The following is a 14,808-nucleotide window of genomic DNA, read 5'->3' as shown; positions in this document are numbered from 1 at the left end:
ATCTATACTGGGCACGTCCCACTGGGAGGAGGCCCCAAGGCCAACCCAGGACACACTGGAGGGATTATATCTCCTGACTGGCCTGGGAACAATGGGGAATCCCCCAGGAGGTACTGGAACCTGTTGCGGAGGACAAGGAGGTCTGGTCCTCCCTACTCTCCATGCTGCTGCTGCGACCCTCACCAGGAAAAGCAGCATAAGAAATATCTGAAATCATTAAATTTATGATTTTTAAAATCCTATGACTGTGAAATTGACCAAAATGGACCATGAATTTGGTAGGGCCCTAACTATAAACCCATGCTTAAGTCCCATTGAAATCAAGTGCTTACATGTTTTCCTGAATAGGGATGGATTTAAACATGTGCTGAAGAGCTTCCTTGAACTGAGGCCTTATAGGTTTGCAGGGGTGGCCCACAGGATAGCAATTCAAGTTTTCAGATGTACGTTTATTGAAAGGTAATTCATTCTTTCCCCAAATATTCAATTAAACATCTTTACTTACACAACAGAACACTTTTGCTGCCATTTGCTCATCAAACTGGCCAAGGATTATCCGAACATCATTACCCTGTGGACAAAATAACGTATATCTAAGTTTAATGCAGTCACAGGCCTGGAATAAACTATATTCAAAATCACTTCTTCTAAGGGCCCAATTTTGTCACATTTACTCAGACTGAGGAATATTGTACTTTTTGAGTAGGCCCTTTGAAATCACTGTGAGAACTTGCAGAGTAAGGTAGAACATAACAGGTAAGATCCTCAGCTGCTGGTAAAAGCAATTTTGGAGTGATGCTAATTTACACCAGCTGAAGATCTGGCTCATTATGAATAAAGGTGGCAGAACTGCATTTCAAACAAATAATTGAGAAATAACAATATTGAGAAGAGAATAGTAATACTTATTTTGTGTAGCTACATATTACTATTCAGTAATACTAAGAAACAGCACAGATCAAAAGGATATTTGATTTGCTTTGTCTTCATTTTGCACTTAAAAAGCAATTGCAAATATCCATGGATATATATTTTACAGTACACTGTCAATGATTTCACCTTATCAGTCAACATAGACGATGGACACTTGTAAATGAGATAACACACATTCACCAACTTTGATAGCTCCTAGACGTTTTATTCATATCGCTACTCTTTCCATAGACAGTAGAATACATCAATGCCGGGGGGGGGGGGGGGGGGGGAAACTGCTTTGCGAATCCACAATTGAAGTCAATAGTCAATGGAGGTCATTTTGCCTTCATGCCCAGAATATGTTAATGAAATTTTCAGATGACTTCAGAAACTGGAGCTAACTTTCTGTTGATGTGTGAAAAAAATAGTACAGACAAACATTAAACACAGAGCAGTCCATTACAACTCTCTGTAACTTAATACTTAATTTCACACAACAGCTGGATGATCGGACAGGGGTTGAACAAGGTTTTTTTTATGGGTATTATAAAATGGTTTGTTAGCTTGCTAGTTCCACTTCTTTTTGTGAAGCAAAATATCAAGCTATTCAATTTGAGTTTAAATGGTGGAAAACATTTCAGTTATAATTATTTCGCTTTATTATAGATTTTCAGTTTAGATAACTTCAAAACTTTTTTTTCTTGTATAGCAAATAATATATCTCATCAAGAGGTACAGTCTGGAAAGAACTATTTTGCTCTTAAAATTATCTGAAACTAAATAGTTTTTAGCATTTGCAAGTTTTGCAGTACATGATTTTCTTTGGATGTTCTTAACCTGTGCAGTTTCACTAAGCTTATTTATTTTGTTTACTTAGTCACATAGTAATAAAATACTCTGTCTGAAACAGATACATTTAAAATCTAAATCCAATTAGCTCACATAAAACCAAGAAAAATAAGTTATTTTTATTAAAAGGAGTCTCATTCATATGAGTCCAAAAATGTTGTTAAAGACAAAAGGGAAAAAATATATGACAATGAAACAAACACACAACTCAACCAAGTTCTGTACTTTAAAAAATTATAAAACTATCCTGATTGTTTTGAGACCCTTAACTGAATTGTCAGACTTCTGTGCACATAAAATCTCAACTTAAATATTGCATTATCTAAAAACTAAACTGAACTAAAATAAAATCAATAACAAAATTTGCTGAAAACAAAAAATGAAATCAACAAAATCTGTTAACGTTGAAATTTTAAACTCATAAAAACACAGTAATTACATTATAGTTCCCACAGCAACAAGAACAAATTTTTAAACTACAAAATGTGTTTTCTTGTTGTTACATAAAACAGAAAGTATTTGAGTTACTATCTTTTTTTATTTTTATATCACCTTTGGACTGAGAACAATTATAGGAAATTTCAGCCCAAAATATTAAGTTGTTAGTCACTGAGAAGACAGGTTTGAGAATCTTATTCTTTACTATAGTGACTCTATAATTATTTTATTGCAAAATATTATGCAAATTGCAAAGCACATTATGTCCTCTTCAGTAATACCCTTGTCCTTCTTAAACATCCTCATTGCCTACAGGGGTTCTCATTATACTGATATCACTGTGTAATTAGTTTGGCAAACAACATATAGCCTGAAATCTTTCTACTTTGAACACGACTGTGTGTTCTATGTTTGCTGTTTTTGCAAGGAAAGAAACAAACATTCAAGAAATTCTTTTATTAAATGTTTATGAAATGAGGCCAGATTGTCAAAATAGCTCAGCACCCAACTGCTGTAATTTAGGCACCTACAAAAAGTGACGATTTTTCAAAAGAGCACAGCTCCCATTTAGGAATCCAGTGTGGTGTCCAGAGGTGAGCCCAGCTGTCTCTTCTCCTGACTCCCTCCAGAGTTAGGGAAGCTCCTGTTTCATGTTGTGCTCTCACAGAGGGTTGGGGAATAAGCCACTGGGGCTATGTGTTATCTCTGGGGGATGGTTGTGGGGTTATGTTCTCTCATTTCCTACCCCTTCCTTGCGCAACTGTTGTGGGAGCTTTTGTTCTATGTGGTTGCATAAGGGATTTAAAGCAGAAGAGGCTTTATGAGGAAGGTGTTGCTAGCATAAGAGACGGCAAAGAAGAAGGCACAAAAACACTTGCAGGAGAAGTGGAGAAATGGATAGCACCACCAGCAAACCAGAATCAGGGAGAGAAGCTATTGAACATACAAGAGTAGATAAATAGAGAGGGGCAGAGCTAGGGAGGATGTCTAAGGACAAGAAGCATGAATTTAATTTAAGTTCTGAGCACTCACAGCTGCCAAGTCAATTAGAGCTGTGCTTTGAAAATACTGAAGTGCTTTAAAATACTAAGTACTCTGAAAAATCAGGCCAAAAGTGGGCACCTAACATTAGTAGACAGTTTTGGTGTTAATCTCTCTGTGCCTCAGTTCCCCAGTTGTAAAGGGAGGATAATAATACCATCTGTTCTCACAGGGGTGTTGTGCATTAGTGTTTCTCTCCCATTAGTGTTTGGGAAGCACTCAGATGCCATGATGTCAGCATCACAGAAATGTCCCGGAGGAAATTAATAATTTTGTATTCAGTGCAGTTTTGGATGGTAGTTAATAAGATCTAGGGATACACATTGAATGAAGAAGATAAAAAGAAATATTGAATAATTGCCTATTCATAAATGAGTCAGGAATCCTGTGGGAAAAAATAGGACGTGATCATGTCATTAAAGACTGTATCATAATGCATACACACAAGGCGGTTGAATTAAAATTGCATGGGTAACCTTAATTCCAGCATTTCCTAACTTTGAAGGGCTTAACTTTGCAACCTGAACATTCTTTTAATGTAGGATTTTTGGATATAATATACATAGAGGAAAAAAGAGGAGAGAAAGAGAGACAGACAGATCTTTTGGTGCTGTGCAGCCAATTCACACTGCACTGCCTCCATAATCTTGCTGTAAAATAAGAACACAAGAACATAAGAATGGCCATACTGGGTCAGACCAAAGGTCCATCTAGCCCAGTATCCTGTCTTCTGACACTGGCCAACACCAGGTGCCCTAGAGGGAATGAACAGAACAGCTAATCATCAAGTGATCCATCCCTTGTTGCCCATTCTCAGCTTCTGGCAAGCAGAGGCTAGGCACACCATTCCTGCCCATCCTGGCTAATAGCCATTGATGGACCTATCCTCCATGAATTTATCTAGTTCTTCAACAATCTGAAGAAGGATCACCCCAGAGTAAGGATCACCATCCAGTGGGATAGAGCCAATGCAGGGCTCTTATGTCACACACTCTGCCTGTTGCTGGTGCAGCAGGGAAAAAGGGGCATAGCTGGAAAAAAGGGGATGTGGCAGTTTTGTTCCCCCGTGACTATTATGGCCTGCAACAGAAACAGTGGAGTGCAGATGTGAGCTTTAAATCTCTGCCTTGCACTCTGCCATTCTGACATAGCCAGAGATTTGGCCCAAGATTAATTACCTCCCAGTGCTCAAAGGCAATTACTGCATGTAAAAAATACTGATGCAATAAAAATAATATAATACCCATATAATGTTTATATGACTGATTTCCCAGTAAGGCAATCTTAATTTTTGTCTTGGGTTCTAACCTTAAGGATAATCCCCTTAATCTTCCTTTTACCCCCCACTGTTCTCACAGCCCCTCCTTTTGGACTCAAAGATTAAGACAGAACTAATTTCAGAGCCAGAAAATTCTGCTTTAAATCAACCAGAGGAATCATCAGTGTGTGACACAAGGCATTTGATCCCTGTAAAGGATGAACATAACATACTAATTTAACAGCACTCCCAATTCCTCTCAGCTGAAGAAATGGGTGACGGGGCCTACAAATTAGAACAATACATATCTCTATTATTCAGGAACCAGGCTCACCCAGAATCCTATATTTTTTAATGCTTTCAACCTTAATTATGTATAAATCTCCAGAGAAAATGCGACTTTCATGAGTAAACTGGCGGTTGCCCAGCTTTGCTAACTTGCTTTATATTACTGTTACCCCAGCAACATAGCTTGTGAATCATTTATTAACCATTGTCAGAAACATATTTTCAAATCAAGCCAAGGCAATCACTCTCCTTTTCATTTACTAAGGCAGTTCACTGAAATATCAAATCAAGAGATGGGAAAATCCCCATGTTACAAGTGCTAAAGAAAACAGAGGACCAAATTCAGCAGTGATGTCAAAAGTAGTGTAAGATACTTGAGAGTAAAGTCAAGTTAATCAATTTGATGTTCCCTGGGAACTGCCATTCTTTCTATCTCTATCCCTTCCCTACCTACATGGGATAAGTAGGTGCCCCATCCACATTCTTTCATTCATGCTCTTCTACTTTAACCCCCTCATTGTGACCTGCTGCTGGCTGACCTTGCTTGGGTAAGTCACTTCACCTCTCTGTGCTTCACTTTCCCCATCTGAAATATGGGGAGAATGATACTGACCTCCTTTGTAAAGCATTTTGAGATGTCTAGATGAAAAGTGCTGTATAAGAGGTAGGTTATTATTTTTGTTATAGGCAGGGCTGGTAGTAATGCCTCTTATTAAGATTGCCTCACATTTTAGGCCCTGTTTTCAGTTGCTTATAACTTTGCCAGACTTTAATCATTTGGGCCAGGTGTCTATGTTAGGTATTATTAATATTGTTGTTGTTGTTTTGGAAGGTGGGGGAAGTAGGAGGGAATTTCAGCCAAAACTATTGAGATGTTTCTGAGGAAAAGGGTAGGGAAAACCTGCAGTCAGGCTTGGCCGTTGAGGGGCCCTCAACAACTGCAGCTTTGATTCCTGCCATCTTGGAGGTGGTAGACAGTCTGTTTCCTATAGCTGAGTATTTTTAAACTCAGCCAAAACAAAGGCTCATGGATAGTAAACATCTGCTAGTAGGAAAAAGTATTAGGCTGGAACCCATGGAGTCACATTTAAGGATAAAGACACCAATCACCTGGAATAACCGGTGTGCAAGGTTTATTCCTTGGCTACACTCAAAATAAAAACTGCCAGCTATCAACCACTGTTGGCAATATGATTTCCTTGCATAGGCCTCACTATTGCCTTGGCACTAGTGGTCTCTCAGGGGGATGATGCACAATGATGTCACTCCCCATGGGATCTAGAACAACTCTTGCTGATTTCCAACAGGCAGAAATATTCCATCTCCCTGTGAGAACAGCTCACTGGTTACACTGAGCTAAAAAGCAGCCTACTTGACAGGACAGCCTTCACATACTTTCATATACTGATCTGTGGTCTAATTGAATACATCCCTGGTTTGTGTAGGGAGAGACATCTATCAAATAACATTATATTCTGCACTCTCCTTTTTATAGCACCAAAGATTTTCACCAAATGCTTGGCTTTGATAACTATTTTTATCAGAGGTCAGATCATCTATGTCTGTATTTAAACTCTGGTCCTCAGTAAAGTGTGTATATTGTTGCTATCCTAGGAACTTTGTGTAAACAAAGAATGGTTTATTTTCATCCCCATACAAGATAGGGAGTCACTGGAGTCCTGATAGGCCTCCAAACTGCAAGACTTTCCTGCCAGAGGACTCATTCAACTGGGTGACACCTGTTATCGGGCTACATGTGAAACTTCTGTGGGCTTGCTTTTAGATATACCACCATCATCTGAACACTAGGAACACCTAAGACATTGTGGTAATAATAATGGTAGGGTCCAGATATTCCTGAATGTGCTAGATGACAGATTTCTTCACAAAATAGTCATTGAACAAACAAGAGGTAATGTAATTTTAGATTTAGTACTGGTAAGTATTGAGGACCTCATGGAAGAAATGGTTGTAGAGGATAACCTTGATTTGAGTTAATTCAGTTTAAACTAAATGGAAGGATAAACAAAACAAGTCCTGCAACTAGGAGTCTTGATTTCAAAAGGGCAAACTTTAAAAAAGTTAAGGAAATTAGTTAGGGAATTTGACTGGACTAAAGAACTTCAGGATCTGAATGTGGAGGAGGCTTGCAATTACTTTAAATCAAAATTGCAGAAACTATCTGAACCCTGACTCCTAAGCAAGTGGAAAACATTCTTAGGGAAGGGTTTGTGACGTTGCACCCCATAATGCTTTATAGAAATATGCTTATGAATGTAAATATGACATAACTGGAATATGTTTTATGCTAGATATGCCATGTAATATATCTGTGCAAAGGTTATGTTCTTTTGCATGTATTCATCCTATTTGTACAAATGTATCATTCTTGTATCTGAAACTAGGAATATAAAATATAACTCTGAAGTCCTATTGTAGTTATGCAAAGTGTGGGCCATTAATGGTGGCTTGGAATCTTGATGGTTCCCATTAACCAGGACAATTGGTTGTAAATAGCTCTGTTTACTTGTAAGTCTTCCTGTATACATGTGTGCTGAGAAGTGGGCAATGAAGTCTTACAGTGACATGTGATCATGTCACCTGAACTGGAATCCATCTTTAACCTGGTGCTTTTCCATCTAGAACAGTGGTTCTCAAAGCCGGTCTGCCGCTTGTTCAGGGAAAGCCCCTGGCGGGCCGGGCCAGTTTGTTTACCTGCTGTGTCTGCAGGTTCGGCTGGTCGCGGCTCCCACTGGCCGTGGTCCACCGCTCCAGGCCAATGGGGACTGCGGGAAGTGGTGTGGGCCGCCCTTCCCGCAGCGGCGAACTGCGGCCAGTGGGAGCCGCGATTGGCCGAACCTGCGGACGCAGCAGGTAAACAACCCGGCCCCGCCTGCCAGGGGCTTTTCCTGAACAAGCGGCGGACCGGCTTTTGCTGAACAAGCGGCGGCGAACCACTGATCTAGAAGGAAGGGTGGGAACCCAGAGAGGGACAAAGGATTCCCGCCTTGTGCAAAAGATATATAAGTGGGTGAAACAGAACAAAGGAGACTGCAGTCATGATGTGCCTAGACTACCTCTGAGCCCATTTTCCCTGCCAGCTTGGGACTTCTGTACCTTGCCGTGTTTGAGCCAGACACACTTGCCCACTGCAAACACAGATCCAAGTCTGAACCATGTCCCCCACAAGCCGCAGGCTTAACTAAAAACAGCTTAAGAAGTGCTCTTGTCTCCAGCACTCAGATACCCAGCTCCCAGTGGGATCCAAACTCCAAATAAATCCGTTTTACCCTGTATAAAGCTTATACAGGGTAAACTCAAAAATTTTTCATCCTCTATTACACTGACAGAGAGATATGCACAGCTGTTTGCCCCCCCCCCCCAGGTATTAATACTTACTCTGGGTTAATTAATAAGTAAAAAGAATTTTATTAAATACAAAAAGTAGGATTTAAGTGGTTCCAAGTAATAATGGACAGAACAAAGTAGATTACCAAACAAAATAAAATAAAACACGCAAGTCTAAGCCTAATACGGTAGGAAACAATGCGGGTAAATCTCACCCTCAGAGATGTTCCAATAAGCTTCTTTGACAGACTAGCCTCCTTCTCCTCTGGGCCCAATCCTTTCCCCTGGTACAGTCCTTGTTCCAGCTCAGGTGGTAGTTAGGGGATTTCTCATGACTGCAGCCTCCTTTGTTCTGTTCCACCCCCTTATATATATTTTGCACAAGGCCAGAATCCTTTGTCCCTCTCTGGGTTCTCACTCCTACTTCTAAATGGAAAAGCACCAGATTAAAGATGGATTCCAGTTCAGGTGACATGATCACATGTCACTGTAAGACTTCATTGCCCACTTGCCAGCACACATGTATACAGGAAGACTTACAAGTAAACAGAGCTATTTACAACCAATTGTCCTGGATAATGGGAGCCATCAAGATTCCAAACCACCATTAATGGCCCACACTTTGCATAACTACAATAGGACCTCCGAGTTATATTTTATATTCCTAGTTTCAGATACAAGAATGATACATTTGTACAAATAGGATGAATATATGCAGAAGAACATGACCTTTGCACACATATGTTACATGGAATATCTAGTATAAAACATATTCCAGTTATGTCATATTTATATTCATAAGCGCATTTCTATAAAGCATTATGGGGTGCAACGTGACAAGGTTGCAGACCAAAATGAATGAACAAGCATCTCAAACAGATTATTAAGGGAAGCAGAAAGCCTACGAGGAATGGAAGATGTGATGGATCAGCAAGGAAATCTACCTTTTTAGAGGTCAGAATGTGCCAGGAAAAAGTGAGAACCACCAAAAGCCAAGCAGAGTTGAACCTTACAAAGGAATTTAAAACCAATTATAAAAGGTTCTATAGCCATATACATAAAAAGAAAACAAGGAAAGAAGTGGGACCGCTAAGCACTGAGGATGGGGTAGAGAATAAAGATAATCTAGATATGGCCCAACACCTCAATTTTTAATAAGAGTGAAGAGGAGCTTGGGGGCAGTGGCAGGGTGGCTAATGGGAACAAGGATATGGAAATAGAAATTACCACATCTGAGGTAGAAGCCACACTCAAACAGTTTACTGGGACAAAATCATGGGGCCAGGATAATCTCCATCCAAGAATGTAAAAGGAACTGGCACATGACATTGCAAACCTAATAGCAAGGATTTTTAAAGAATATGTAAACTTGGGGGTCACACCCTATGACTGGAGAAATGCAAATATAGTACCTACGTTTAAGAAAGGGGAAAAAAACGTGATCCAGGAAACTATAGACCCATTAGTTTGACCTCAATTGTATGTGAGGTTTTAGAACAAATTTTGAAAGAGAGAGAAATTAAAGTTATAAAAGTAATGAAGATAAAATACAACATGGTTTTACAAAAGGTAAATTGTGCCAGACCTATCTGATCTCTTTCTTTGAGAAGATAACCATATTTTCTAGACAAAGGAAATGTAGTAGGTCTAATCTACCTGTACTTCAGTATGGCATCTGATACAGTTCCACATGGGAAATTATTAGTTAAATTGGAGAAGATAGGGATTAATACAAGAATTGAAAGATGTGTAAGTAATTGGCTAAAGGGGAGATGACAACGGGTCATGCTGAAGGGTGAAGTGTCAGGCTGAAGGGAGGTTACTAGTGGAGTTTCTCAAGTATTGGTTTTAGGACCAATCTTATTTAACATTTTCTCTAATGACCTTGACACAAAAAGTGGGAGTGTGCTAGTAAAATCTACAGATGACAAAAAGTTGAAAGGTATTCCCTATACAGAGGAGGAGTAGAATATCATACAACAAGATTTGGACAACCTGGAAACTAGAGTAATAAAATGGGATGAAATATAGTAGTGCAAACTCATGCACTTAGGGAATAACAACAAGAATTTTTGCTATAAGCTGCGGGCATATCAGTTGGAAGTGACAGAGGATGAGAAAGACCTGAGTGCATTGGTTGATCACAGGATGACTATGAGCTGCCATTGTGATGTGGCCGTGAAAATGGCTAAGGCTATCCTAGCATTCATGAGATAGGGAACTGTTATTTCCATTGTCCAATGCACTGGTAAGATCTCATCTAGAATACTGTATGCAATTTTGGTCTCCCTAGTTTAAGAAAGATGAATTCAAAATGGAACAAGTGCAGAGAAGGGCTACTAAGATGATCAGAGGAATGGAGATTCTATCTTATGAGAGAAGTCTTATAAGGAGGAGACTTATAAGGAGACTGAAGGAGCTTGGCTTGTTTAGCCTAACTAAACAAAGGCTAAGGGGAGATATGATTGCTCTCTATAAATATATCAGAGGGATAAACACTGGGGACAGAGGAATTATTTAAGTTAGGGACCAATTTTGGTACAAGAACAAAAGGATATAAACTGGCCATCAATAAGTTTAGACTTGAAATTAGATGAAGGTTTCTAACTATCAGGAGTGAAATTCTGGAACAACCTTCCAAGGTGAGTAGTGGGGCAAAAAACCTAACTTGTTTTAAGACTGAGCTTGATATGTTTATGGAGGGAAGGGTATAAGATTGTTTACAATGGCATTTGGCCCATCCACATTAGGAAATCTCTACAACAGTCATAGATGGGACAGTAGAGCGGGAGAGCTCTGAGTTTCTATAGAGAATTCTTTCCCAGGTGTCTGGCTGGAGGATCTTGCCAACATCTCTGGATCTAATTTCCCTTGCCTCAGGTCAGATTGGCAGAGACCTTGTGTGTGTGGGGGGGGGGAGTGGGGTGTTCTCCTTCCTCTGCAATGTGGGGAACAGGTCACTTGTTCATTTAAACTAGAATGAAAGATGGATTCTCTGTAACTTGAAGTCTTTAAACCAATATTTGAGGACTTCAATAACTCAGCCAGAGAGGTTATGAGCCTATTAGAGGAGTGAGTAGGTTAGTTTCTGTGGCCTGCAACATACAGGAAGTCAGAGTAGATGATCATGATGGTCCATTCTGGCCTTAAAGTCTATGAGTCTCCAGCATTCATTATCCATTATGCCAGTGGTGTAAGGCCCAATTAGGAATCTTTTCTCAAAAGATAATGCCCATTGTCTCCTGCTTTGCTCCAAACATAAGCAAAAGCCAATTTCACTGAGATGCACCTTTGTCTTAGACTGGGCTCAGACATTCTCTTTCAATCCACTGATTTGGGAGGTCCTTCCAGAAGTCAGTAAGGAGGGAGCAAAGATGTTATCAATTACTCTGACCAGTATGGAGCAATTTTGCTGTCCAAATCCTGGATCTGATATTGCTATCCACAACTTCTGCTTTCCAAACTATGGGATCTCCCATAGCAAGGTGGAGAAGTGAGTTTCCACTGTGGTCCAAAGTTTCTGAGTTTTCCAACTTGACTAATGGATTGTTGGGACACTCAATGAAAGGAGTTCTTCTGGTGCCCAAACGATTCTACTGGGAGCAGGAGAATTTGACTAGGCAAACCTTTTCCAGAGGATTGGAAGAGATTCCCCATCTAAACAATTGAAAAGTTTAGTTGTGCTGCTGGCAGACCAGGTGCCAGCTCATGCCAAGTTCCTATGTCTCAACCTGACACTGACAGATACATAGCTGGCTATATCTGGCTCACTTGTGGTTTAATATTGATAAAACAGGTATTAGAAAGTGTTTAATGTTTAGACTCTATTGAATACTTGTGAGTTGCTGCATGCATTAATCTTACTTATAATTAAGGCTATGATTTTGTGATGGTTACTTTTAGTAAAAGTCAGGGTGCCCGCGGCAAAGACTGGGGAGCTGCGGGGGGCCTCCACCCGCGGCTGCTGAGCAACTCCGGGGTCCGCTGGGAGCTGAGGTGGGGCACTGACTGCTTGCAGGTTGCCACCGATGGGTGGCAGCTGGTCAGTCAGTCAGCAGAGGCTGGGCTGCTGCAGGGCCCCCACTGCTGGCCGCGGCTGATCAGTTGCCGGGGCACCCAATGTCATGGATTCCATGACTTCCACAACACAATCTTAGCCTTACTTATAATATCTGTGTTCCATATTGCAATGTAATATTTGAACACTTCTAATGCAAGCCTCTATGACTGTATGAATCACCATACAGGAGAGGGACATTAATTAGTAAGAAGAGCTGCACTTTTACAGAAATTATTGTACCCCTCCTGAAAGAGGAAAGCCGTCAATACCAGATGGGCTATGGTTGAATCGTACAACTGGAAGCTCCCTACATCTGGATTGAAAAACTGTCAACCAAAGGACTGAAAACTCTTATTATTGTTCTGCTCTCCTCCCTCTGAAGATGAGTCATGCAAATGGACTCTTCCCACCAGCTGAGTTTGCAGCTCAGATCACATGGCAGCAGGGGGATAAAAACCCCAGGCAAAAGGAACCAAGGATCTTTATGCTGCTTGGAGTTGAGGGGGGACAAGGTGTTTCTAGGCATAAGCAAGAGATCCCCAGCTGCGTAGCCTGGGTTAGCCCTTAAGGACAAATAGAGTTTGCTTATAGAGTTTATAGAAGCCTATATAACCTTTTGAAACCTAAGAATGTAACTCATTTGTGTGTCTATGTTTGCTTGCTTTAACCTTAAAAATAACTCTCTAATTTCCTTTTCCTGTTTAATAAATCTTCATACAGTTTACTATAGGATTGGCTACATGTGTTGTCTTTGGTGTGAGACCAAAGCATAGTTGACTTGGGGTAAGTGACTGGTACTTCGGGTTTAGCAGTAACCTGAATATTGCCATGATTCTTGGTGTAAGGGGCCATCTATCATAAAGATATGCTCAGCTGGACAGCAAGACAAACCAGAGTAAACCAGGGGACTGTCTGTGACTCTGTGTTTAGGTTGGACATCAGGAGAAAGTTCCTATCTGTCAGGGTGGTTAAACATTGGGATAAACTGCCTAGGGAGGTTGTGGAATCTCCATCTCTGGAGATATTTAAGAGTAGGTTAGATAAATGTCTATCAGGGATGGTCTAGACAGTATTTGGTCCTGCCATGAGGGCAGGGGACTGGACTTGATGACCTCTTGAGGTCTCTTCCAGTCCTAGAGTCTATGAATCTATGTGTTAAGGCTGTCAAAGTGCCTGTGGAGTTTAAACTTGGTGCAGTTGGTTGGTGAAAACTAAATTTAAAACTCACAACCAATTTGGGATTTGTGCCTTGGTTTTTAACAGCCTGATGTTGGTACTTGTGCTCCTGTGTCACCATTGGAAGCTTCCCAGGAGTAAACGAGAGGGTCTTCCTTTGCTTTAAACTTGGACTATTTATTATACTTGGAACAGTTAAAAATGTCTTTGTGTTCTGTTAGGGTGCATTTGGTTGCAATTTTTCATCCTGTGATGCATAGGTTGATAGTCTTTGCTTACCTTGCAGTTGCAAAGTTTTTAAAAGGATTGCTCTATGGCTGCTTGGGTAGTTGGTGTGCTGTGATAGCAATGGAAAAAAAGAGACTGGATTCTCCATTGCAATGCATGGGGTGTGCTTTGATTATTCTAACAGGGCAGGTTCTGCGGACACAGGGAATATTCCTTTAGAGAGTAAATCTCCTCTGTCATGGGAACTCACCACGAAACTGACTGTACCTCTGGACAAAAACTGATCAGATTGCTTTCTGTTCTATATCTCTGTGAAGATATTCATTACAGTCAGAACTTCTGCCCTGATAATAAGTGAGATACAGGCCAATGGCTAATCCTCCCTACACCATATTCAATACAATAAAATGTGGTCACAAGAATGGCCATACTGGATCAGACCAATGGTCCATTTAGCCCAGTATCTTGTCTTCCAACAGTGGCAAAGCCAGATACCTCAGAAGGAATTAACAGAACAGGGCAATCGGGAGCTCCATCCCCTGTCATCCAATCTCAACATCTGGCAGTCAGAGGTTTAGGGACACCCAGAGTATGGGATGGCATCACGGACCACCTTGGCTAATAGCCATTGATAGACCTATCATCCCTGAAGTTACCTAATTCTTTTTTGAACCCAGTTATACTTTTGACCTTCACAACATCCCTGGCAATGAGTTCCACAGGTTGACTGTACGTTGTGTGAAGAAGTAATTCCTTCTGTTTGTTTTAAACCTCCTGCCTATTAATTTCATTGGGTGACTCCTGATTCTTGTGTTGTGTGAAGGGATAGATAACACTTTCCTATTCACTTTCTCCACACCATTCATGATTTTATAGACCTCTATCATATCCCCCTTTTGTCGCCTCTTTTCTAAACTGAACAGTCGCAGCCTTTTTAATCTCTCCCCATATGGAAGCTGTTCCACAACCCTTGTAATTTTTCCCTTCTCTGTCCCTTTTTCTAATTGTACTATATCTTTTTTGAGATAGGGCAACCACAACTACACACAATATTCAAGGTGTGGGTGTACCATGGCTTTATATAGTGATATTATATTTTCTGTCTTATTATCTATCCCTTTCATAATAGTTTCTAACATTCTGTTAGCTTTTTTGACTGCCTCTACACATTGAGTAGATGTTTTCAGAGTAATATCTTTCTTGAGTG

The 14,808-nt window shown here is 40.4% G+C and overlaps 1 protein-coding gene across 1 annotated transcript in view; it reads right to left on the bottom strand.

The window, feature by feature from the left end:
- The window catches only part of GABBR2 (gamma-aminobutyric acid type B receptor subunit 2), an 878,387-nt gene that overhangs the window by 455,178 nt on the left and 408,401 nt on the right, over positions 1-14,808 (bottom strand). The window contains exon 5 of the mRNA XM_065399110.1: positions 506-571. Coding sequence (XP_065255182.1) covers positions 506-571 — 66 coding nt within the window. The remainder of the gene's footprint in view (positions 1-505; positions 572-14,808) is intronic.

Source organism: Emys orbicularis, chromosome 2, assembly GCF_028017835.1.
Source record: "Emys orbicularis isolate rEmyOrb1 chromosome 2, rEmyOrb1.hap1, whole genome shotgun sequence".
Lineage (NCBI taxonomy): Eukaryota > Metazoa > Chordata > Testudines > Emydidae > Emys > Emys orbicularis.
Note: the sequence above shows the minus strand (reverse complement) of the source record. Positions and strands in the feature narration are given on the sequence as shown.